The sequence below is a fragment of the Musa acuminata genome, chromosome BXJ1-11, assembly GCF_036884655.1.
Source record: "Musa acuminata AAA Group cultivar baxijiao chromosome BXJ1-11, Cavendish_Baxijiao_AAA, whole genome shotgun sequence".
In the NCBI taxonomy this organism is placed as follows: Eukaryota; Viridiplantae; Streptophyta; class Magnoliopsida; order Zingiberales; family Musaceae; genus Musa; species Musa acuminata.
Genome location: NC_088337.1, coordinates 30,234,217 through 30,255,003, shown reverse-complemented (window position 1 = coordinate 30,255,003; position 20,787 = coordinate 30,234,217). Strand labels below are relative to the sequence as shown.

At 41.5% G+C, this 20,787-nt stretch overlaps 4 protein-coding genes and 1 non-coding gene across 7 annotated transcripts; 3 read left to right on the top strand and 2 right to left on the bottom strand.

The window, feature by feature from the left end:
* Positions 1 to 1,597: 1,597 nt before the first annotated feature.
* LOC103972615 (growth-regulating factor 10-like) lies at positions 1,598 to 2,770 on the top strand. Its single transcript, XM_018820358.2, has 3 exons — positions 1,598 to 1,892; positions 1,982 to 2,209; positions 2,335 to 2,770. Exons 1-3 carry the CDS (start codon positions 1,769 to 1,771, stop codon positions 2,727 to 2,729), a joined length of 747 nt encoding a protein of 248 aa, XP_018675903.2. The 5' UTR covers positions 1,598 to 1,768; the 3' UTR covers positions 2,730 to 2,770.
* A 2,233-nt stretch (positions 2,771 to 5,003) lies between these two features.
* LOC103972055 (guard cell S-type anion channel SLAC1-like) lies at positions 5,004 to 7,217 on the top strand. Its single transcript, XM_009386248.3, has 3 exons — positions 5,004 to 5,598; positions 5,690 to 6,495; positions 6,590 to 7,217. The coding sequence occupies exons 1-3, from the start codon at positions 5,029 to 5,031 to the stop codon at positions 6,963 to 6,965; spliced, it is 1,752 nt and encodes a 583-aa protein (XP_009384523.2). The 5' UTR covers positions 5,004 to 5,028; the 3' UTR covers positions 6,966 to 7,217.
* Positions 7,218 to 7,478: 261 nt separating this feature from the next.
* On the bottom strand, positions 7,479 to 12,593 carry LOC103972054 (uncharacterized). Its single transcript, XM_009386247.3, has 4 exons — positions 12,056 to 12,593; positions 11,061 to 11,297; positions 10,761 to 10,978; positions 7,479 to 8,018 (listed from the first exon to the last, which is right to left on the bottom strand). Exons 1-4 carry the CDS (start codon positions 12,305 to 12,307, stop codon positions 7,844 to 7,846), a joined length of 882 nt encoding a protein of 293 aa, XP_009384522.2. The 5' UTR covers positions 12,308 to 12,593; the 3' UTR covers positions 7,479 to 7,843.
* A 1,020-nt stretch (positions 12,594 to 13,613) lies between these two features.
* LOC103972053 (ribosome production factor 2 homolog) lies at positions 13,614 to 16,465 on the bottom strand. 3 transcript variants are annotated; one of them, XR_010481325.1, is made up of 8 exons: positions 16,341 to 16,465; positions 16,110 to 16,184; positions 15,818 to 16,021; positions 14,873 to 15,118; positions 14,546 to 14,788; positions 14,223 to 14,288; positions 13,915 to 14,139; positions 13,614 to 13,822 (listed from the first exon to the last, which is right to left on the bottom strand). XR_010481325.1 is itself a non-coding variant. In XM_009386246.3 (7 exons), the coding sequence occupies exons 2-7, from the start codon at positions 16,176 to 16,178 to the stop codon at positions 14,020 to 14,022; spliced, it is 948 nt and encodes a 315-aa protein (XP_009384521.2). In that variant the 5' UTR covers positions 16,179 to 16,184; positions 16,341 to 16,465; the 3' UTR covers positions 13,614 to 14,019. The 3 variants fall into 3 exon arrangements, 1 of the variants encoding a protein (XP_009384521.2); XR_670749.3 differs by having other exon boundaries at positions 13,614 to 13,805; XM_009386246.3 differs by having other exon boundaries at positions 13,614 to 14,139.
* Positions 16,466 to 16,943: 478 nt separating this feature from the next.
* LOC135597842 (small nucleolar RNA R38) lies at positions 16,944 to 17,029 on the top strand. The gene has a single exon (XR_010481434.1). It is a non-coding gene; the product is annotated as a small nucleolar RNA R38 (small nucleolar RNA).
* The last annotated feature ends 3,758 nt before the right edge of the window (positions 17,030 to 20,787 follow it).

The window sequence follows — 20,787 nt, the reverse complement described above, 5'->3', positions numbered from 1 at the left end:
GCGCCCACGTGTACAGCTGTCCAGTATGTGACACTGATATCTTTCACCACGTGTACAGCCGCCACCATGTCTCCTTATTCGATAACGGTCATTATAATCAATAACGATTGTCTCGTTACATCTATATAACGACTGTTACGATTTATTAGTATAAACTACATGATATAACGTGATCATACTTCCCCAAAACAAATTACATCTAATCAATCAATTTAGTATCTTCAATAATTTTTCTTATCTTCTATTATTTTCATCATGGTATCAGAATAGTGAGAAAAACGAAGCTTCACTCTTACCTTCGGCCAGCGACCAACACCGTTGAGAAAAAAGCGACCAACGTCGCTGCAGCCAAATTCCTAAGAGGTTCCGTGGCCAATCCTCATCTTCCTCATCGCGATAGTCTTCATTGATCATCCCATCTGCTCACCAAGGAGAACGAAGGACGGACTTAAGAGGAACGAAGGACGGACTTAAGGAGAACGAAAGAAACACTTGTGCCAATCTTCATCTTCCTCACCAAGAAGAATGAAGGACGGACTTAAGGAGAACGAAGGACGGACTTAAGAAAAACGAAGATATTTCATTCCCTTAATCTACGATCTTTTGGAGACTCATTTATATCCACGGTTAACTGATACGTTTTACCATGATGGATGAATCTCGTTTATTTAGGCTGAAGTCTACAGCAAACAAGAGTTGTCGGAAAAGAGAAAAATGAGCCTCGTCGTCAGAGGTTAACGATCCCCGCAAGTAAGCGGCCGAAAAAGAGGTTAACGATCGTGCGTATGATGTTTCTTGAAATCATGATCGGTAGGGGTGAAAGATTGCTTCCTGCTGCTTGCAGTAGCGAGGGGGAGGCACGTGGGCTCCTTTATCCTCGTCACTGCTGAGGTGAAAGTGGGCCAAAATTAACATCTACTTTATTCCCTACCAATAACTCAATCGAGAAGGAGATGGAAGGGAAAAGGCTTTGCGGTGAATGGCATGGCGTGTATTTGGTTGCTGGCCATGATAGACCTGAAAGGGGAACCTTGGACTGTTGGGTGAGAAAGGAGAACACAGTGGTAGCATACTGGAATGCACTGCTCTGATACTATCTAAAAGCTTAGTTAATATCATGTTTGATAAAATGTTTTCTGAACTAAAATATGCTTTGAAATGAACTAATATTTTATGGGAAAAGCGTCACCTCCGTTATCGGATTCGGATTCGGATTCTTCAGGACCCAACCCGTCATACCGGTTACCGACGCGTGGTTCTGTAGAACGAACGCGTTGTTCTGTAGAACGAACGCGTTGTAAGGCAGACCAGCGACAGTGTCATGTTTCTTTCCGCAGAAGACTGACACATGTCAGACGACTGCTCTGTCCCGTCGCCGACGTAACGACCGTCGGACGTCCAACGTTAGTTCCGTCAGCCAATGACGGTGGTCCCAGCCGTCGTAACTAACGTTCCGCCGTCAGTTTCATCCGTTATGGCGGTGGCTTTGGGTTCCTCGTACGAGGGAGGGGCACTTTTGACTTTTTGCGTGGCAGGGGTAACCCGCTGTTCTTTTTAATCCTGGCGAAATTGCAAGACGGCGAACAGACCAATCTTATGATTGTTGATGTGGGCGAGGAGAAGGAACCGAAGCTTGCGGGGTCAGAGACACTAACCCGCTCATCTTCTTCGGATCGTGTCGTGCGTGCTTCCTTCGTTTTCGTTGGCCCCGCGTTGCTTCCCTCTTCCATGTCCATACTGCTGCTCTGCTTCCGTTGCTCAGTCCGGAATGCCGCATGAAAAGAACTCGCCGCCGCCGGAACACGAGGAAGAGGAAGAGTCACAGCAGACACAGCCGCTACGACAACAGGGCTTCCCGCCTCACAAGGTTGCCCGCGTCTCATCAGATGAAGGTTACCGCTTTAGTCTTCTTCTTCTTCTTCACCCTTTCTTTCTGTAAGATTTAGCTCTGAGATAGTGTTGGTGGTGGCGATTGCTTTAGTGACCATGGCGGCGCCGTCGTCACTGATGCTGGGTTTGGGACTTGGGCTGGGGAGAGGGCCAGGAGCTGCCAAACCGGTCTTCACCTTCATGCAGCTGCAAGAGCTGGAGCATCAGGCCCTTATCTACAAATACATGGCGGCCGGCCTACCCGTCCCCGTCCACCTCGTCCTCCCCATCTGGAAGAGCGTCGCCGCCTCCTCCTTCGGCGCCTACGTCTATCCCTCCTGTAGTAACACCCCCCTCCCATCCTGATCTATGCCCTTCAACCTTGCTTGCGTCCATTCATTTGCTTATGTTGTCGTCCCTTTGGGATTTGGATGTACGTAACCGAGTTGTGCTGGCTCGAGGCAGTGACGGGCTACGGTAGCTTGTGCTTGGACTACCGCAACAGCATGGAGCCGGAGCCGGGACGGTGCCGGAGGACCGACGGCAAGAAGTGGCGGTGCTCCAGAGACGTCGTCCCCGACCAGAAATACTGCGAGCGACACATGCACCGGGGCCGCAACCGTTCAAGAAAGCCCGTGGAAGCAGGAGCTGCCGGTGGCGGAGACACGACCTCCACCGTCGTTCCCACGGCACAACATGACAGCAACAGCAGCAGCACCCAACTATCCATCTTGATCCCAGCGAACGGACGCCAGCTGCTGCCCACGATGGCCGGCGGCGGCGGCGGCGGCGGCCCTGTGTCTCAGCCGGAGCTGGGCATTCTCCACAATGGCACTGCTTGTAAAACCGCGACCCCTTGAGGCTTTTCTGCAAGACCTTCTGCTCTCTTTAATTTCTGCAATCTGTGGCTTCTTGTCTGATCTCTCGGTTAGATTTGGCTGTCGGAGAAGACACCGCAGGCGGACACGCTGGTGCGCAGCGACAGCAGATATAGAAACCCAGGGTCCCATGAACCATAGTTCATTAGAACCCACCACCGTTTCAGTCTTTCTCCTCTCTAGGTAAGTGGGTGGGTGGTAGCTTCGTCTCCATTCTCGTGGCCACAGGCAGTGAGAGACAGCTCAGTGGTATGGCCTGCCATGGTGAATCAATTCTTCCCAGCTCTGACATGTCAAGGCGGTGGTGCAGCCTTATTTTGTATATGAAATTGTTCTGTACTGACAGCTTTGGTATACGACGACCCCATGTGGGGGTGCAATATGTACACGAGCACTGTTGTCGTTAATGCTGCACGCTTCACCGTTTGAAATGGAAGAAGATGCCTTCTGGGAAATCGTAGCAAAATGGAAGCCTTCCTTTTGATGCTTCGATATGTGAGTATGATCTTAAACTAATAGACACAGATTAAAAGGAAGCTTAGCGATTACGTAATATTGTTCCGGAAAGAGGTTTATGATGTCCAAGATGCGTTAAATCGGCGAGAAATGTTTCATAGAAAAATGTACAATCATGCGGAAGGCATATTAGTAGGAAGTGGTCAAGATATCATCGAACGAAAGTATGATTTCTCCCATGGATTTGATCGAGGAAAAAGAAAGTTTGAGGGGACTTCTTGATATGTCGCATCAGTCTATCTTAGATAAATAAATACATAAAAGTGGTACTGTCTTTGCAAGTAACTTAATCAATCAAGTTTTTATAGCGTTCTCTTTCTGCTTTATTATCGTAAAATTATTTTTTTTATTTTTTTAAAAATAACATTACTCATAACCTTTGTGCTCTTTATGTTTCGTGATCATCATGTTGATTGTCAAGCCTTCTTTATGTTTGTGATCATCATCGTCTTCTCTGTCGTGTCGATTGTCGGGCCTTCTCTATGTTTCATGATCGTCAACGTGGTGAGAAAGAAAACAATCACGATGGGGCTTCTCCTCCCTCCTCCTCGAGCTCTTTTGCTTCCTGATCGAGTGACAACGAGGGGCAAAAGCAAGATAAGATATATGCTTTCAATGCAAAAGGTATGAAATATAGGAGACAAGAGAAGAGGGTCAAGGATGTGCTCCTTAAAAATGACATGACGGGAGGCTTCCAAGACAGAGGCAAGTAGGGAAATGATAATAACAATCTAAACTATGATGAGGAATAGAGGACAAGGAACAATGTAAACTATGATGGAGAATAGAGGGCAAGGATGACAACTTCATGACAAAGCCTCGATAGCACCTTATCATTGGCAAATGAGGGCAAGGCTAGGTTAGAGTGCAAGGGCGAGGATGAATGTGATGGGTGTGAGTGCACCTATAGCGGCAAATGAGGGCGAGGACGTGATGACAATAACGACAAATGAGGGGTGAAGGCAAACATAACCATTGACAAAATAGACGCTAAGGATAATCTCATTTTTTAGAAGTTGAGCATGTTATGTGAAAATAAAGTTAAAAGGGGCGTAAGGAAAAAAAAAAAGAGGGAAACTTCAGATTTTTTTTGTTTTTGTTTTGGAATTTGGCCTTAAACATTCTTCAAAATCCTTAATAATCGATGACAAATGAAACACATGTCGATTACACTTGGTAGAGAGCAAGCTTGTAGTAGTGACACTCAATTAAGATGGAAATATATACTTGGTGTGAGTGTCAAATGAATCAGGTGATTCCATTAGGATCATTCTATCAATCCGATATTATGCATCTGTAAGAGAGATTAATCAGTGAGTTCACATCTTAGTTGCGGAAGCACGCGTGACTGAGAACTCGAGTGCACGCAAGTCAAGCGAGCTCGTGAAGGCTCGCCACTGTGTCCTCACCTCGGCTCCTCCAATTTGGATCTTTCCTTTTCTCAGTCTTCCCGTGCGCATTGCCACACCGAGATCGCTCACCTTCTCTCCCCCCCCACCGCATCCCACCCGTGACATGTTGTTCTGCTGCAGCTCCCTTCCCCTTTCCTTTCTTCCTGAAAAGCTGTGGCCACCATCCATCAACTCTTCTCATCGGCCAACCACCCCCCAACCCCATAACATCATCACGTTACTTCAATTCGTGGCTCAAAATGCATGCACAGGTAAAAGGGATCCCATGTTCACGTACATTCGTAAAATGTCTATATATACTCGCACCAGACCCTGATGGACCTTCCCCAGCTTCCCCACCCCTTCCAATAAGAATGACCTCTGCGCCTTCTTCCTCTTCTTCTTCCACCGAGCACCACTTCGTTGACATCCATCCGGTGCTGAGCGACGGCAACGATAACGTTAACAGGCTCAGAGAGCGCCAGTCTTCCAACACGGCCGTCAAGTTTCGAAGAGGAAGTGGCGGCGGGGGAGGGGACGTCGCGAGGACACAACCTCAGATGTCGACGTTTAGCCGGCAGATCTCCCTGGAGAGCGGCATGGCGGTGTTGAACATGGAGAAGAAGAACGTCAAGGGTGGAAGCAACAGCAACACCAAAGAGGAGCAACGGGTTTTGTTGCGGAACGGGAAGAGCTTAGGCGGTCTTAATGTTGCCGGCGGGGACGCTGGCCAGAGGAAAGGAGATTTCAGCATATTCCGGACGAAGTCGACGCTCGGGGCGAGGCAGAATTCCTTGATGCCATTGAGAAAGGAGAACGAGCCCGATCTGACCCACGGCGAGGGCGTTCCCGGATCAACCGGAGCAGACGAGAGGGTCAACAAGAGCGTCCCCGCAGGAAGATACTTCGCGGCTCTTCGAGGGCCAGAGCTGGACCAAGTCAGGGTAAGCAACATCCACCTCCAAATGCCATCGATCATCGTGTCTCTGTAGTTACTGGTGCAAAGATATCAGAGAGCGATGCCATGTGGTGCAGGATTCCGAGGACATCCTCCTGCCCAAGGACGAGGTGTGGCCGTTCCTCCTCCGATTCCCGATCGGGTGCTTCGGTATCTGCCTCGGCCTCGGGAGCCAGGCTATACTGTGGGGAGCCCTGGCGTCGAGCCCGGCCATGGCGTTCCTCCGCGTCTCCCCCTACATCAACATCGCCTTGTGGCTCCTCGCTCTCGTCATCCTCGTCTCCGTCTCCGTCACTTACACCCTCAAGTGCATCTTCTACTTCGAGGCCATCCGCCGCGAGTACTTCCACCCGGTACGGGTGAACTTCTTCTTCGCGCCCTGGATCGCCTGCATGTTCCTGGCCATCGGGACACCGCCGAGGTGGGTGCCGAAGCATCTCCACCCGGCCATCTGGTGCGCCTTCATCGCGCCCGTCTTCGTCCTGGAGGTCAAGATCTACGGGCAGTGGCTGTCCGGGGGGAAGCGCCGGCTGTGCAAGGTGGCCAACCCGTCGTCCCACCTCTCCGTGGTCGGAAACTTCGTCGGGGCCATTCTGGCGGCCAAGGTGGGGTGGGGGGAGGCCGGTAAGTTCCTGTGGGCAGTCGGCCTGGCGCACTACGTCTGCGTGTTCGTGACCCTGTACCAGAGGCTGCCCACCAACGAGGCTCTGCCCAAGGAGCTGCACCCCGTGTACTCCATGTTCATCGCGACGCCGTCGGCCGCGAGCATCGCGTGGACTACCATCTACGGGAAGTTCGACGCCGTGTCGACGACATTCTACTTCATCGCCCTCTTCCTGTATTGCTCACTCGTCGTCCGCATCAATTTCTTCAGAGGATTCAAGTAAGGAAACATCCCCGAGACCTTCACTCGAAAGCTCACATCTTGCTCAAATTGACCGACTCTAAGCCATGATTCCGTGGTGTCTGTTCTGAAGGTTCTCGGTGGCATGGTGGTCGTACACGTTTCCGATGACGACGGCTTCGCTCGCCACCATCAAGTACGCGGAATCGGCTCCCTGTTTCGTCAGCAGGGGCCTGGCGTTGAGCCTCTCGCTCATGTCCTCCACCATGGTGTCTCTGCTGTTCGTGTCGACGCTCCTCCACGCATTCGTCTGGCGCTCCTTGTTCCCCAACGACCTCGCCATCGCCATCACCAAGAGCAGGAACGGTGGAGCGAAGGCGCACGGCAAGGAGAAGAAGGCCGACAGGAAAGGCTACGACATTAAACGCTGGGCGAAGCAGTCCCCGCTCTCCCTCGTCTCCTCCATCAGAAAGGGAAACTCCGCAGATAAGGATTCAGAAGGGAAGTGAAAATGGTGGTCGTGATAATAATACTATGCATGATAGGGAAGAGATTGATATTGAGGTCAGGTTTCTGAATGTTTATATTATTATGTTTTTTTTTGGGGGGTCTTTTCTGGGGGTGAGGGAAGAGAAGCACATAATTGTGATCAAGAAAAAGACCTATTGAAATAGAACAAGACATGACAGTAAGCCATGCATCAAATGTTGTACCTCAATGATGATTTAATGACCATGAATAGCCTGGAAGCAAACCAGAGACGACGAACATGTAACATCGCAGCTAATTCACAGCCGAGAGAAAGAAGCATACAGGACAGGAAGGCAATTGCCATTATGCTCCAACATTTGCACCTTTGATCATTAAAAAAAAGGGCTGATCCTAAACCTTCATGAGCTAAAATTGATTATGCTAAACCTTCATGAGCTAAAATTGATTATGCTAAACCTTCATGAGCTTTACATGTCAACAATATCACCAATGAAACGTCCAACTAGTGGTTGCAGAAACAATAAGAGAACTAAAAGGCGTAAATTGCCCAAGAATATTGCAATCTTATCTATCAATAATGAAGTTGATGCCACAAACAAGTTACATGAAAGATAATACACAGTTTGAGATCGTGTAGTTTCACAAATCCTGCATCAATGATGTCCATACATGTAATAATCATCTCCTATTTGTTACCTTTTACAGTATTTGCTGCGTAGTAGTCTCACGTAGATCATACAGATCATACCATGAGCTCATTTCCTGTAGTAAATCAGCAAGGGAAAAAATGTGCAATTCAGCAAGGGCGAAAAAGAGTGGAAAATCAGCAAGGAAGCTCCACCAATGTAAAAATAAACTCTACATGCTCCAAGTAATGGGTTTGAATCTGTTCAGGCTAACTAAGCTCATCCTCCACTTGAAGGGTTTGAAGAGTTCTCTTGGCATAGATAGTAATAGCTGCAGTGGCAGCGGCTGCAATGCAGAAGCCAATTACGTCGTAGATAACCTGTTCCAGTGAAAGGAAACCCCCAGTGTTGGTTGCATCTGCTAAGCTTTGAAGTAGTCTTCCGCTGCTCTTGCAAGTCACACAACAATGAAATGAAGTTAGTTCTTGCCTTGGAGATAAAGTTTTTACTGTGTAAAAACTTCAGAAATCTGATGTAACAAGGCAGCCTAGCATCCAATAAAACAAAAAATGCACAAAAAAAAAACATGATTTCTACATCATTTTCAAGTTCTGAAAATTTTTATCTTTGCATATGAAGAAAGAAGAATGTAATGCCAAACATGCACTTGGTTGTTAGAAATTCTCCAAGTTAACAACATTCTTAGTCAAGGAAACTTGTGGGCATTCAACTGGTAATAGATTATACATTCACACTCTGCTGAAGCAAAAACCACCTAAGGTCAGTCCGGGTCACCATCAATGTGTGATCAACATGTAGGATCCAGGTAACATAAATGATCCTAATCACACTAAGATAGGATTAATTATAAAATCCTTCAACTGTCCCAACTGGGTTGCTTCTGCATAAATGGGCCATGGATCTGGTTGATGTTGATATTTCATGCTGGAATGAGCATCTCAATCTGACACAAAGATTGACCCAGATGGGCAAGGCTCCCAAAAATTAAACAAATTCAAAATAGTGTTGTCCAATAAAATTGGATTCAACACCTAGGAATTTGAGTATGCCCAACCTACTATGTTGAATTGGTAAATTTGACTTCAATTCATAATGAACTTGCTCCTGCACTGATGGTTTGTTTCATTGCAAAGTTAAATATGTATTTTTTATCATAAAAAAAAAGTAAATTAGACATCTCCGACAAGTAAGCCTTCAAACACAAGCTAATCAGCATGAAACAGGTACAAAGTATAAAATTATACTACAATGTCATGAAAAAAATATATGTGAAATAGATACAAGTACCGAAGTCTATAATCTAACTTGAGGAGGAATTAGTATAGGCATCAAAGGACACGCTAAAAGCCAACAGTCACTAAAACACAGCCACCAAATGAAAAAAAAAACAACTGCAATGGTAATAACTAATAGCATTACAAAATGATAACAACCGAGAATACAAATTTTAAGGAAAAAAATAGACGAAAACACAATTGCAGAGCCTCCTCCATGGGAGACAAGAAAATATGCTTTTCATGAACCACCCCTGCAAACATGGAAGTGAGAAGGTTTGATCTTTGGCAACCATGCCAAAAGAAAAGGAGAAGAAAGAGATGCAAAGAGAAAATATAACATAAGAAAAGGCCTTCTGCTCTCAATTATTCCCACAGATTAACCAAAAAGCCTTGAGACAGGTCCAAGTAGATGGGAAAAATTGTATTGCACATTAGAAATATTTTCAAAGTACATATGTTTAGCTGCCACAGACAATATATTCTCATAACTAATCAATTAATTACCCTACATTGTGCATATTCACATAACATTTGAAAGCTTAAAATTGTGCATTATAACAGCAAAACATGGGATGGGTCACTTAGAAAGTAGGACAGAGCAATGATACTATGATGTCTCATAAACAAATACTTGTTTGACCGACTGAATTTAACAAAATTTAACTCTAGAGATCAAGATTTACAAACTTCAACTTCAAGTACCCGAGGAATATAAAAATGAGCATAAAATAAATGTGAGGAGTAATCTAAAATAAGAAATAACTCATATATCTAGCAGAGCTGGACAGCAAAGAAAGCAAAAAGTAAGAGAATGTTTTGATTTGCTTCAGAAGCCAGAAAGAATAGTATGGAAGCAAAGAATCGCATGGCTCAACAGAAATATAAACTACAATAACGATCACTAAGGATTATATATAGTGGCGGCTGGAATGATTTGGTTCATACTATTCATGATTAAACCAAACAAAAAAATGCAAATTAATATATAAAACATATGGAGTCCATAATACATCAGAATTACTAACCAAGGAATAAACATAAATAAGCAATTAAAATTATGTAAAATAAACAGCATTTGTTAATACCTAACTAAAAATGACAACAAATTGTCATAAGAAAATTAAATTTTCAACAGATTTAACTGCCAACAACAAAAATTAAAGATATGGGGTCAACATATGGACAAACTTACGGTATCTACAACATAAACCAAAAGGTCAAAGGGAAGACAGTAAAACATTTTCAGTTATATTTTCAATCTTCTGAAAACCTCAGTTGTCAATGGTCTCCAAAATTGATGGACAAAGTAAACAAAAAAAAGAAAAGAGACTAGTAACATTTTTTCCTAGTAAACATCAGTTATCAACAAATTATCTGTTGTTTCACATGGGCTCCGATACATAGTTGTGTTCAACACACTATTGTTAGTTATTTCTTATTCTACATTACAGAGGTAAAATTCTCAACCAGAAGAATTCGTTGTATAAGTACAAGGAGGACCAAATTGCTGCTTTAAGATGCTAGCACTAGGATTCATTTAGCTCTTGAAATAAACTAAAGTGATATCATGATAACAGCTTGGGTCAAGTCATACTATATCTTGAACAAACAAATCTAAATAGATTGGTGATAAATTCTGATAAATACATAAGTACAACTCAAATCAAAACCACCAAGCCTGTGCTATCATACAACTATTCTGAAGTATATCTATCCAGTATATATGTAACCAGAACGAATATCATTAGAAAGAAAGCTATCCAAGTCAACAAAAATAAAGAAAGGCCAGTAAGATACGGCGGCAGCAAAAAGGAAATCATATCTTGCGTAGATGTAGACTAGAGCAGCTTTGTCAGAAGAAAATTCAAAGCATTAGTACCATACTAACCTGTAAATTGTAATGAAGGTCTCATGGATGGTTCCTACAAGTGAACCTGATATATACGGACCATATTCAACATTGGTTGCAACAGCTGCATAATTAAAAATAATATACGGAAATGGTGAAATCCTGAGTAAAACAACAGCTCGAAATTGATGAAACCAATCTCCTTCACCAGCTAATTTAACAATAGCTGCTTTTTTGGGCCATTTCTCCAACCATCTCTACAAAATGAGAACCAGAGTTACCAAAAATTATCTTAAGCTTTTAAACAGATAAATTAGGAAAAAAAAAGTAGAGACTAACATGTATATTGTGACGAAAAAATGATCCAACAAAAAAAGGCAGTGACATGCCAATACTGCTCCCTGCCATAATTAGCAGAAAGCCATAGCCATAACCAAAAGTCATCCCAGCTATCCACATACAAGGTGATGAAGGTAAAATCATAGTCGGAAACAGTGCAATACAAGCAAAAAGTAACAAGCCAAGAACTGGTCTGCTGAATGTTGCCATCTCCCAGTTCAAGAATGGTATAACCACCTGTCAGAAGAATAAAATCTATCAGAATAAGCCAGAAAAATATAGAAAAAAGGCTTAAAATGGAAGCATACACTTCTATGATACATGCTGAAGGAATCCATCTTCAATTTTAACTTGAGAAAGCAATGCTACCTTGAAGTTTGCTATATATTTTATAATGAGCATGTTATAGATGCATCAACTTCCACACCAAAAAACAAAATCTTTAGAGATTTTAAAGCATTGTGGCCTGTACTCAGTTCTTTTGAGCTTAAGGTCTTAAACAAAAGCAAGATGGTATCTGCCGGTAGCCTTGTGTGTTGCCCTTGCTTTTAATTACTTGAAAGATTAAAAAAAAAACCTAGCTGCAAAATATGGAAGATTCAGAATTACAACCCAGATCTCTTAATGCAATTTGGTACTTCAGCTAATTTTTTGTTCTTATTTGATGCGTAAAGCATTTATAACAATCAAATTACATGGAAAAAAAAATCCAGTACAACAATTAGAAAATTGAACAATATATTAGATTTAATGATACCAGTATGATCATTGTAATTTACTTCTATCACCAATAATTATCTGAACCTCTACCATGTGCATGACAGCAAACAAATCCTCTTAGCTAAATTTGGTAGAAATTTCAGCACCCCGGGAATATTTTTTTCACTAAAATCAACCTATTGTTTCTTCCGTTAATTAATTAGCACAGAGATCAACACAAAGCGGTAAATGATGTGCATAATTAATCAATGAGCAAGAAATGAATAAAAAATGACCTTTCTGATGATCAAAGGGCCGGCAAAGATGATGAGAGGCACCGCTGCGGCGCACAAGCAAACGCCCAAGAGGACCACCCTGATCCACCACCAAACCGAATTGCACCTCCTGTAGGGGCATTGCGGCAGCACCCCGGCAACCCCCCGGGGCTCGCCATCCCCCAACCTCACGTAATCCCCATTCACCTCCCCCGCCCCCAACTTCGTATCCAGAACAACGATGTTCTCAACATCCTGAGCCCGGTAGGTCATCGCGCCGCGGAATTAGATCAACCGATCATCCGAATCCCGCAAGGAACCTCGCGTGGGACCAGAATTGCCCCAGAAGAAAGAGGGGGAAACCGATCTAGGCGGCTGATGCCCCCGCAAGGAACCGGAGGGCGGGCGTGGAGAAGCTCGAAGGGGAGGAGAAATCGGATACGCCCCTGGATTTCCACTAAAATTTGGGCGAGAAGGAGGTAAGATTCATTTTCTTCTTCGTTTCCGGAACAAACCTAAAGGCTGAGCCGTTGCTCATAATACCAATGCGGAAAAGAATATGAAGAAGGCGGCATAGAGAGAGAGTTAAAAATACTCTAATATCGAAAACTAAATAATTCTTTTGTAGGCGTTTGTTGGACGAAACGATTTACCCCCCTTAGCACGTTCCATGGCCACTGGGGCCCATGCTTGTGACGGAGTCCGTATCTGTCTCCAATCGGCTTCGGTAGGATTTCTTCGCGAACCTTTCGAGTTCACGTAGGTTGTGGGACGGTGAGAGGGCCCCGCGCACGAGTAGGTGGGTGACACCCTTCCGGATTCCATCGAAGTCGCAAATTTACAGACCTTCGGCACTCGGCTTACCCCCGTAACCGTTGGAGAAGCAACATGGACCCGCAGGCGGGATCCACCACGTCCCTTTGGGTTACCGAAGCAGGTATCAACCAGTCGGGGTAGGTTTACATTTCTCATCATTAAAATTTTTGCGAACTTACGGAATTGCCATTGTCCATGGAACGACGGTGGGACGTGGCACACGTCGACAGCAGAGATGGCCAGCGCAGGAAAGGACAAAAGAGTCCACCATCCACCGCCGCGCACCTATTTTGGGAACTGACGCAGCCGTTTCAACTAACTTATGTTGACTAAGCTTATCTTTTTATTAGTTTTTATGATTGCATTATTGAAGAATAAAATTTAATATGTTTAATGTTATCCAAATCAAGAGACTCCTCCGACGTGTCAAGTAACATGCTTGAGAATGTCAACAATTAAAACGTACAAGCAGTGGAATACCCGCGGAGTACGCCATCGACAGCAGCTTTCTCTTAAGGTGGGACCTGCTAAAGCCAGCAATTTGCTGTCGATGAATGATTGAGGAAGCGCGTAGAGTGATTCAAATCACACGCGACCGAAGGTTCGGCGCTTCTTCGCCCTCACGAAGTGGACTCTGTAGACCCTACCAAGAGCAAATTGAATAGGGTCCGTCTCTCCGACTTACACGAGTTGGCATACTAACGTAACCTACAAAGTATGATGAAAACATAGAGCATAATGACAGGATCATGCACAATAATGATGCTGTAACAATAGTAATAATGTTACTCTTGTTTGTTATATTTTACCAATTACATTAAGCAAATCAAGCTACATTAGTAAGTCTGAAATACTCAAAATTTAATAACCTACTAGTTAGGGTACAACCAGCAGATACTTAAAAACACACCACGAAGGAATGAGAATGAGCATATCAACATAGTTGCCATGTATCCTGCAAAAACACGGCCGCTGAGAAAGATTTGTCAACAAAACTGAGTAGATAATGCTGTTTCATGGCCCATTCAAGAAATACCAGCTTGGACTTGAAAGTCACGTCATACCTCAATGGGAAAGTCTTACACCACAGAAACTTGTTCCGGTTGTGGTCTTCGACGTGATCTGTGTGCGCCATCTGACTAACGACAGAGCAAAGGAAACCTAGGAGACTATTTAGATGCTGTCTTTCTTTTCTTGGCCTCATTCTCTCCAACAACCTTCGTTTTCCTTGCCTCGCGACGTTCCCTCTTCAATCCTTTGACGTCATTCGATAGTGCAATACCACCGACCTTAAACGAGAGAAACAAAGAACCATTATTTGTGACAATCACTGCCTGAACACCCACCAAAATCAAGAAAGGAAAAAACCAACCTTTTGATCTGGAATGTAGATCTTCCCTATCTTACCCTGCAGCACATCACTGCTCACATTTTTTATCTGCAAGAAGAAATAAATGATCAGTCTAGAGCAAACAGTAGCAATTAGCAAAGTTAAGCATGAAAAAGAGAACCAAGCAGAAATTATTAGGTGCACAAGTGCATCTGAAGATGGCAATGCTCGTCTTAAAGTCCTATGGACAACCATTTGATGCCATCCCAAGAGATGAAAAATTATACATTGTATGAAATTGCGATTTGATATTCACAGAATACCTGACTACATAACAACTTTGGACTAAGATGACTAGCACAAACCTTCTTTTTAGGCTGCCCATTAGTGGTCTTCATTGCCTCTTTCTTTAAGCTGTCATTAGGAAGTCGGTGCCGTCGAACCACCAAGTCCATGGATGGTCCAACTTCAACGAGTTCCATCCTAGGAATTGCAGTACCCGATCTTTTCAGCCGTAGAGCACAGTGAGTGAAAAACACTGTACTTGAAGAGAGGGCTGTGCATACAAACACATGGTCTATGCCAGCAAGATTTAAGTTTTCCACAACCTGCACTAGCCAGAATGATAAACTCGTGTTACTCATTAAAAAATCATGCACATATATTTAAACAACATTTTAGGAAAAACCAACCTCTCCTCTGAAAAGGTCAAGCAATACTTCCTTTAAATGTTTCAACTCTTCAACACTCTCAAATCCTTCTCCGACAAATGCAAAGAATGGCTTTGACCCAATCCGTGGAGTTAGTTTCTTGTCATACTCAAAAGATTCCATCGGTCTGAAATTATCAACTCCCACTTCAACAAGATCATAAATATGATGATCAAACATCCGCCCCAAAACCAAATTGTTTGGTCTTTTCTTAGAATGAGAACCAAACTGCAGAACCAAATAAAACAAGGTATTATAATGATTGCAGTAACAGAATTAACTAAGATGATCCAAATGGATCTGTGACTCCCCATTCCTTAATTCTAAAAAACAGTTCAAACATAAGATAAGCGAAGTTTTTCTGTAAAAAATTTACCTGCTCAAAGTTACAAAGAAACATACATAAAACAACATATGCAAGTATCAGGGCTTCAAATTAATCCCTTGCAAAATCCTTTAAATTGGCATTTAGCTATATGAGGATATGCAGATGAAATAGATACAAACGAGCAGGGAAGCATAAATTTGCATCCTAAATTTCAGAATAAAAATTTGTGAGGTTCTTTACTGCTTGGGCTAAATTCAAACTGTGAGGCAACTGATAAGAAATAGACGATAAATAAAAGGTACAACAGATTATGTCATGGATGCTAGACCGAATACTCAAATATAAAAGGTGTGACCAAACAGTTTTTGAATAATATATCCAGCAATACCACAAGCCGATAAGCAAAAATCGTGATAGTTCAGTGATAAACACTATCATCACTTCACTCTATTTCATGAGGAATGGACATAGCAACGCCAGGACAGATTTAGCATGGAACATTATAACAACAATCAAACTGCTTCTAGCAATCACTTACAACCCAAATACACAAAATATATGAACCAAAGAAAAAAAACAATGGATATGTTCTTTCTCACCACAAACAGACTGCAGTCAGTCTTAAGAGAGAAAAATTCTAGAGATGTCTCCCCACCACTTTCGAAAGGCCTTATGTTTTCGTTCTTCTTGGTGTACTTCACGGCATTGTCTCTTTTCAAATGATAAATTTGAGTCAGCACCGTGTTCAACACATCGCTTGTCTTTGTGCCATGAAGTATTAGTGTTTTCTTGCCACTCTCGACCTACAGAAACATAAAATTGATGCTTTAAAAATAACGTTCACCGCATATCCAACCTAAAAGCACAGTCACATCTAAATAACTTGCTTACAAGTTTAGGGGCGCGCTTCTCGACCTCCCGTTTAGCCCGTTGCGTCTTGGGGGTTTTAATCTTCAGCATCGTCAGCTGCAACCAAAAACACGCAAGTTTTTGGTTACCAAACTGCTGGGAGAGAAGGAGCGAGCCATGCAGTAGCGCCTCCAAGCGACTCAATCCAGCTAAAGAAAATATATATGGATGGAGAGAGAGAGAGAGAGAGAATAATAAGAAGAAGAATCTTACCGGGAGGCGACGGCGCCGCTGGCGTCTGCTTGAAGGATGAAGAGAAGGGGCTGAGTAGAAGGCCGGCGACGCGTGTTAGGGTTCCTTTTAGGTTCGAATCGACGATAATATTTGTTATTATTTTGTTCGTTTTCGGATCATCGTAGCAGATCCGACCCGTAACCGAATCGGAGTCGGATCAAATCAGATCCGATCCATCGACGAGTAACGATCCTTGGACACCATCCAACGGCTTCGATCGTGTGATACATCAAAACCCTAGCGCCAAACCAATCCTTCGACCTCCTTTTATATCGCCAGCCCCACCGCCGGCTCTCTCTGCTTCCAAGGTTGAATCGCTTCCAAACTCTCGTCTTTCTCCGTGGAAGATTGATTTCTTAGTTGAAATAGTTGCCGGGGATCTAAATGATGAGTACTTCTTGGTCGGGAAGCGTCCAATTCGCTAGATTGGGTGCTGATGATACCTGCTATATATTGAATAGGAAGATCTGATAGATCCCCTGTTGGCTTTCTTTTCCTCTTCTTTCATGGCGAAAACAGTTTAGTTCAAATTGCATATGTCTTGGAATTTCTTCCTTTTTTTTTTGTTGATGATGACAGCAATTTTGTGGATGATGAGAATATGAGTGCATTACAGTTATCCCTGTCTGATGTATAAGGCTGCTGACAGTATTCATTCTGACACATCCTTGCTGTTGAATTTTACTTTGGTTTGTTTATGTTCAAAGTCTTCTTTTTGCTCATCTTTCGTTTCAGAGGACTGTTTGGTTAGTGGTATAGATTGGCTTGAAAGCCAGTTGATGTCTTGCTAATGTGTCATGGTGATAAATGTGGTATTTGTTGGCAATGATGCTAATTTTTTATGGCTGAAACCAAGTTCTTGCAGTTGCGCTGTGGAAAATATTACGAAGTAGTACGGTCTGAGACATAGGCATTCAGAATGATTTGCTTATTGATCTTTTGGATGTGAAATTGATTTGTTGAGAGGGATGGCGAGTGAGTGGGATAAATATGTTCTGTTCTTTTCTAGTTTTTTTTCTTATATTTAAACACAATTTTGATTCATTTTGCTTTGTATTTTCATAGTTTAGTAGTTGTTTTAGTTAATGTTGATCTCGACATTTTTGACACTTAATGGGTGGCTATTTGTGTGCGTCATATTTGCATCAAATTTTAATAAGATTATTGTTATTTTCTTTTGATAAGAGAATATTAATAATAATTATTGTGATTTGGATGACGTGATTTGGATTATACATTCGAGGTATAAATGTTGAGCTCTCGTGTCATATGAAATCTTTGAGTTTGTATGTGAGTAGTAAAAAAGTCTCTTGCTTCTTGTGTTAAAGATGTATTTTTATATTTGATCAGAAATGATAAAATATTTTATGAAATATTTTACAAGGGGGAGAGGGTTGAAAATATTTCATGAAATATTTATTAGATTTTTGTTCACGTGAGTAGATAAATGAAAGGTAGCATAGATTCTAGATGATGTTTATATGTTGAATGTTGATTAGTCGACGGTGTATGAATGAAAGGTAGCATAGACTCTAGATGATGTTTATATGTCGAATGTTGATTAGTCGACAATATATCCTTTATCTTGTGTCTAGTCGTAAGTGTGCTTCGGGGCTTTTGCGAGAAGGGTTGGAAGTATAATATTTAGTTTGTTTGACATGAAAGCGTTTGAGATCTTTTCTCATGAGTTGAGATTTCTTGACTCATGTACCTTGGACATATTTTGTCTTATCTTTTAATTGTGTTAGATTTTTGCTGGTCATGATTTTTCAACTTGTGTCTTGGGTATATTTGTCGTATGTCTCCATAATAATAGATTGCCTTATATGAGTTAAATTTTTTTACTCTTGCTTTTTTAGCATATTTTATTTTTTGTTTTCGTTGTGATGGATTTCTCGTGGATTGAGTTTTTTTAACTCACATGTCTTAAGAATATTTTATTATTTATTTTTGCGTTGTAAATCTTTTTTTTATATATAAAAGTTTTTTTGACTCACGGGTATATTTTATTTTGTGTTTTTATCATGATAAATTTTACATAGTTTGGGTTTTTTGTTTATATGTCTTGAGTATATTTTGTTTATACCTCAATTGTCATGGATTTTGCATTGTTCAAGTTTTTTTTTTTACTCACATGGCATATTTTGCCTTATGCTTTTATGGCAGTGGATTCTTTGGTAGAATTTTTTTACTTACGTGTATCGGGTATATTTTATTTTTATTTTCATCACGGTGGATTTGGGCATTTTTTTGAATCTTTTATTCAATGCTTTTCGAATTCATTATCCAACCAAGTCTCTTCGGAATTGTCTCAAATGAACACTTTTTTAATCATGAGAGGAGAGAGAATGATATTGGGGTGCAAAAAGCAATTATGTGTTCCAACGGGTCAATGTTTTCGTCAAACGCCTTGATGAGATGTGGTAGTTGTTGGATAACCTTAGATAGTATTACATGCATAATAGAATAACAGAAAAATAAAATAGATTCATAAATATTTAATATTGGATCATTTGTAAAGATTAGTGTTCAAATTGTAAAATAAAAAAATCATGAAACACATATGAGATGATTTATCTAGGGGAGATCTTATATCCCCGAAAATATAGATCCATATGGCACCACAATGCTCTTCCTTTCACAATACGATCTTTTCTTTTTTTTTTCTTTTCTTTATGCAAAGCTACACTAAGATCAAAAAAGGATCGACATTTTTTGTTGTTCACGTTAGACGGAAAGAGTAGAATAGAAGGTGTTAGTCAAGGAGTTTAACTTATGTTTTTATTCTTATTTATTGAAGTCTTTGTCAATTTAACTCTAATAAATCATGTCTTATTTGGTATTGAATTTTTATGCAATATATGCAAGCCTCTTAGATCAATGGATCTTTATCCAATAATTATTATTTGCTCTTATCGGGTCTTATCTAAATAATCTAATAATATAGGGGTCTATTAGATATTCATTAAAACAAGGGGTCGACTGATATCTCTTATTTAAATCTCTATTTGTCACAATATCTATCATTTGTGTGACTCTCTAGATCTAATATCGAGTTAGCCATGGGTCGTACTTATAAAAAAAAAATTGATTTAATAAATTATAATAATTCATTTTGATTCATTGACAATGGATATATTATATAACTGTGTCATAGTCCTCAAGCGATACAAAAGATTCAATTTATTGAATTTTTCTATCGTAAGTTATCGTATATCTATAATCCTCCGTCTATCTAATATTTTAAATATCGTATATCAGACATGTTATTATCAAGCTTATACGGAGTCTACTCAAGTTTCATTGTAATCAGATTCTCTTAAAAAATTCATTTATTTCTCAATTTGAATAACCCTAGCTAGGGATTTGCTTAAGCAAGAACACATGAGACATTTCTCTTATAACACCGAGAGTCGATAATCCTCTATCGACACTCAAATTACCTTCGTAAATTTTGTTACCACTCATAATAACTAGTTGTGTTGGATCTAAAATTTTCAAACTTATCAATCTGATATCAAAGAGTGAAGTATTCATGTAGGGTATCCTTAGTGTCTCAAGTTTAAGGACCAGACACACAACTATGACTATGAAATTATTGTCTAATAATGAGATATCATTAATCATCTAACATTTTATAAACGGGTCAATCGGTGAACTCATTCTCTAATGAGTATCTACATTATACCTCTAGTGTCCTCACATGAGCGACTATGAGATCAATCGTCTCCATCATATGAACGGGTGTATAGTACACTGGTCTATTTAGTTATCTCGATGTTCTCTCGAGTAACTTATGATCGGGAATGTTTAGTGTGTGTGTTTATAAGCGAATTGTTCTTATTATCATAATCTAATTCTCATTACACAGATCTGAGGATATTACAATATATACAATAAGCAACATAAAGTGAGAAAAATGTCAACAATAATAATAAGCAAAAAGACTGTCCAACGTGTCACACGTGTTATCACTCACGTGATTGAATTGCAAGGCACCTATAGAAGTTGGCTGGGATCAACTACTCTTGGATGTCCTAGGTGAATAACGATTGACCCAAGGTAGCGTTAGTCGACCCTTCCCATTTGGATTGTTGGAATTCTCGTCATATTTCCTCTAAACGTTAATCTATTTGTTATAGTTGGATCCTCGTAGAATCATATGTCAAATTTGTTGACTTGGTCTGGTGCTAATGTGGCGATCAGTGGAACTCCACTGTTGGGGAGTGAGGTGCTCCCTCGATCGACGAGTCAACGAGCCTTGGACACTCTTAAGATGTTGGCATTGCATAAGATGGGGGGATCCAAATGGGCGCTAGTGCTAATGGCAATTGAGTTGTTGATCGTGATTGAAATGGTAGCATCGCTTGTTGGGGCAAGAGCAGAGCGACGACTTATATCATGCTCATTAGCGTCTGCACCTACT

What these genes read in the sequence shown, in the direction of transcription:
- LOC103972054 (XM_009386247.3), bottom strand. Translation starts at nt 12,307, where the DNA reads ATGACCTACCGGGCTCAGGATGTTGAGAACATCGTTGTTCTGGATACG. An exon ending in GCCCTTTGATCATCAGAAAG is followed by an intron (nt 11,298 to 12,055) that starts GTCATTTTTTAT and finishes TTCTTCTGACAG; the next exon opens with GTGGTTATACCATTCTTGAA. An exon ending in TTTTTCGTCACAATATACAT is followed by an intron (nt 10,979 to 11,060) that starts GTTAGTCTCTAC and finishes CTCATTTTGTAG; the next exon opens with AGATGGTTGGAGAAATGGCC.
- LOC103972615 (XM_018820358.2), top strand. Translation starts at nt 1,769, where the DNA reads ATGCCGCATGAAAAGAACTCGCCGCCGCCGGAACACGAGGAAGAGGAA. An exon ending in CCGCGTCTCATCAGATGAAG is followed by an intron (nt 1,893 to 1,981) that starts GTTACCGCTTTA and finishes CGATTGCTTTAG; the next exon opens with TGACCATGGCGGCGCCGTCG. An exon ending in CGCCTACGTCTATCCCTCCT is followed by an intron (nt 2,210 to 2,334) that starts GTAGTAACACCC and finishes GGCTCGAGGCAG; the next exon opens with TGACGGGCTACGGTAGCTTG.
- LOC103972053 (XM_009386246.3), bottom strand. Translation starts at nt 16,178, where the DNA reads ATGCTGAAGATTAAAACCCCCAAGACGCAACGGGCTAAACGGGAGGTC. An exon ending in TTGACCTTTTCAGAGGAGAG is followed by an intron (nt 14,789 to 14,872) that starts GTTGGTTTTTCC and finishes TGGCTAGTGCAG; the next exon opens with GTTGTGGAAAACTTAAATCT. An exon ending in ATGGGCAGCCTAAAAAGAAG is followed by an intron (nt 14,289 to 14,545) that starts GTTTGTGCTAGT and finishes TTCTTCTTGCAG; the next exon opens with ATAAAAAATGTGAGCAGTGA.
- LOC103972055 (XM_009386248.3), top strand. Translation starts at nt 5,029, where the DNA reads ATGACCTCTGCGCCTTCTTCCTCTTCTTCTTCCACCGAGCACCACTTC. An exon ending in CAGAGCTGGACCAAGTCAGG is followed by an intron (nt 5,599 to 5,689) that starts GTAAGCAACATC and finishes CATGTGGTGCAG; the next exon opens with GATTCCGAGGACATCCTCCT. An exon ending in AATTTCTTCAGAGGATTCAA is followed by an intron (nt 6,496 to 6,589) that starts GTAAGGAAACAT and finishes TCTGTTCTGAAG; the next exon opens with GTTCTCGGTGGCATGGTGGT.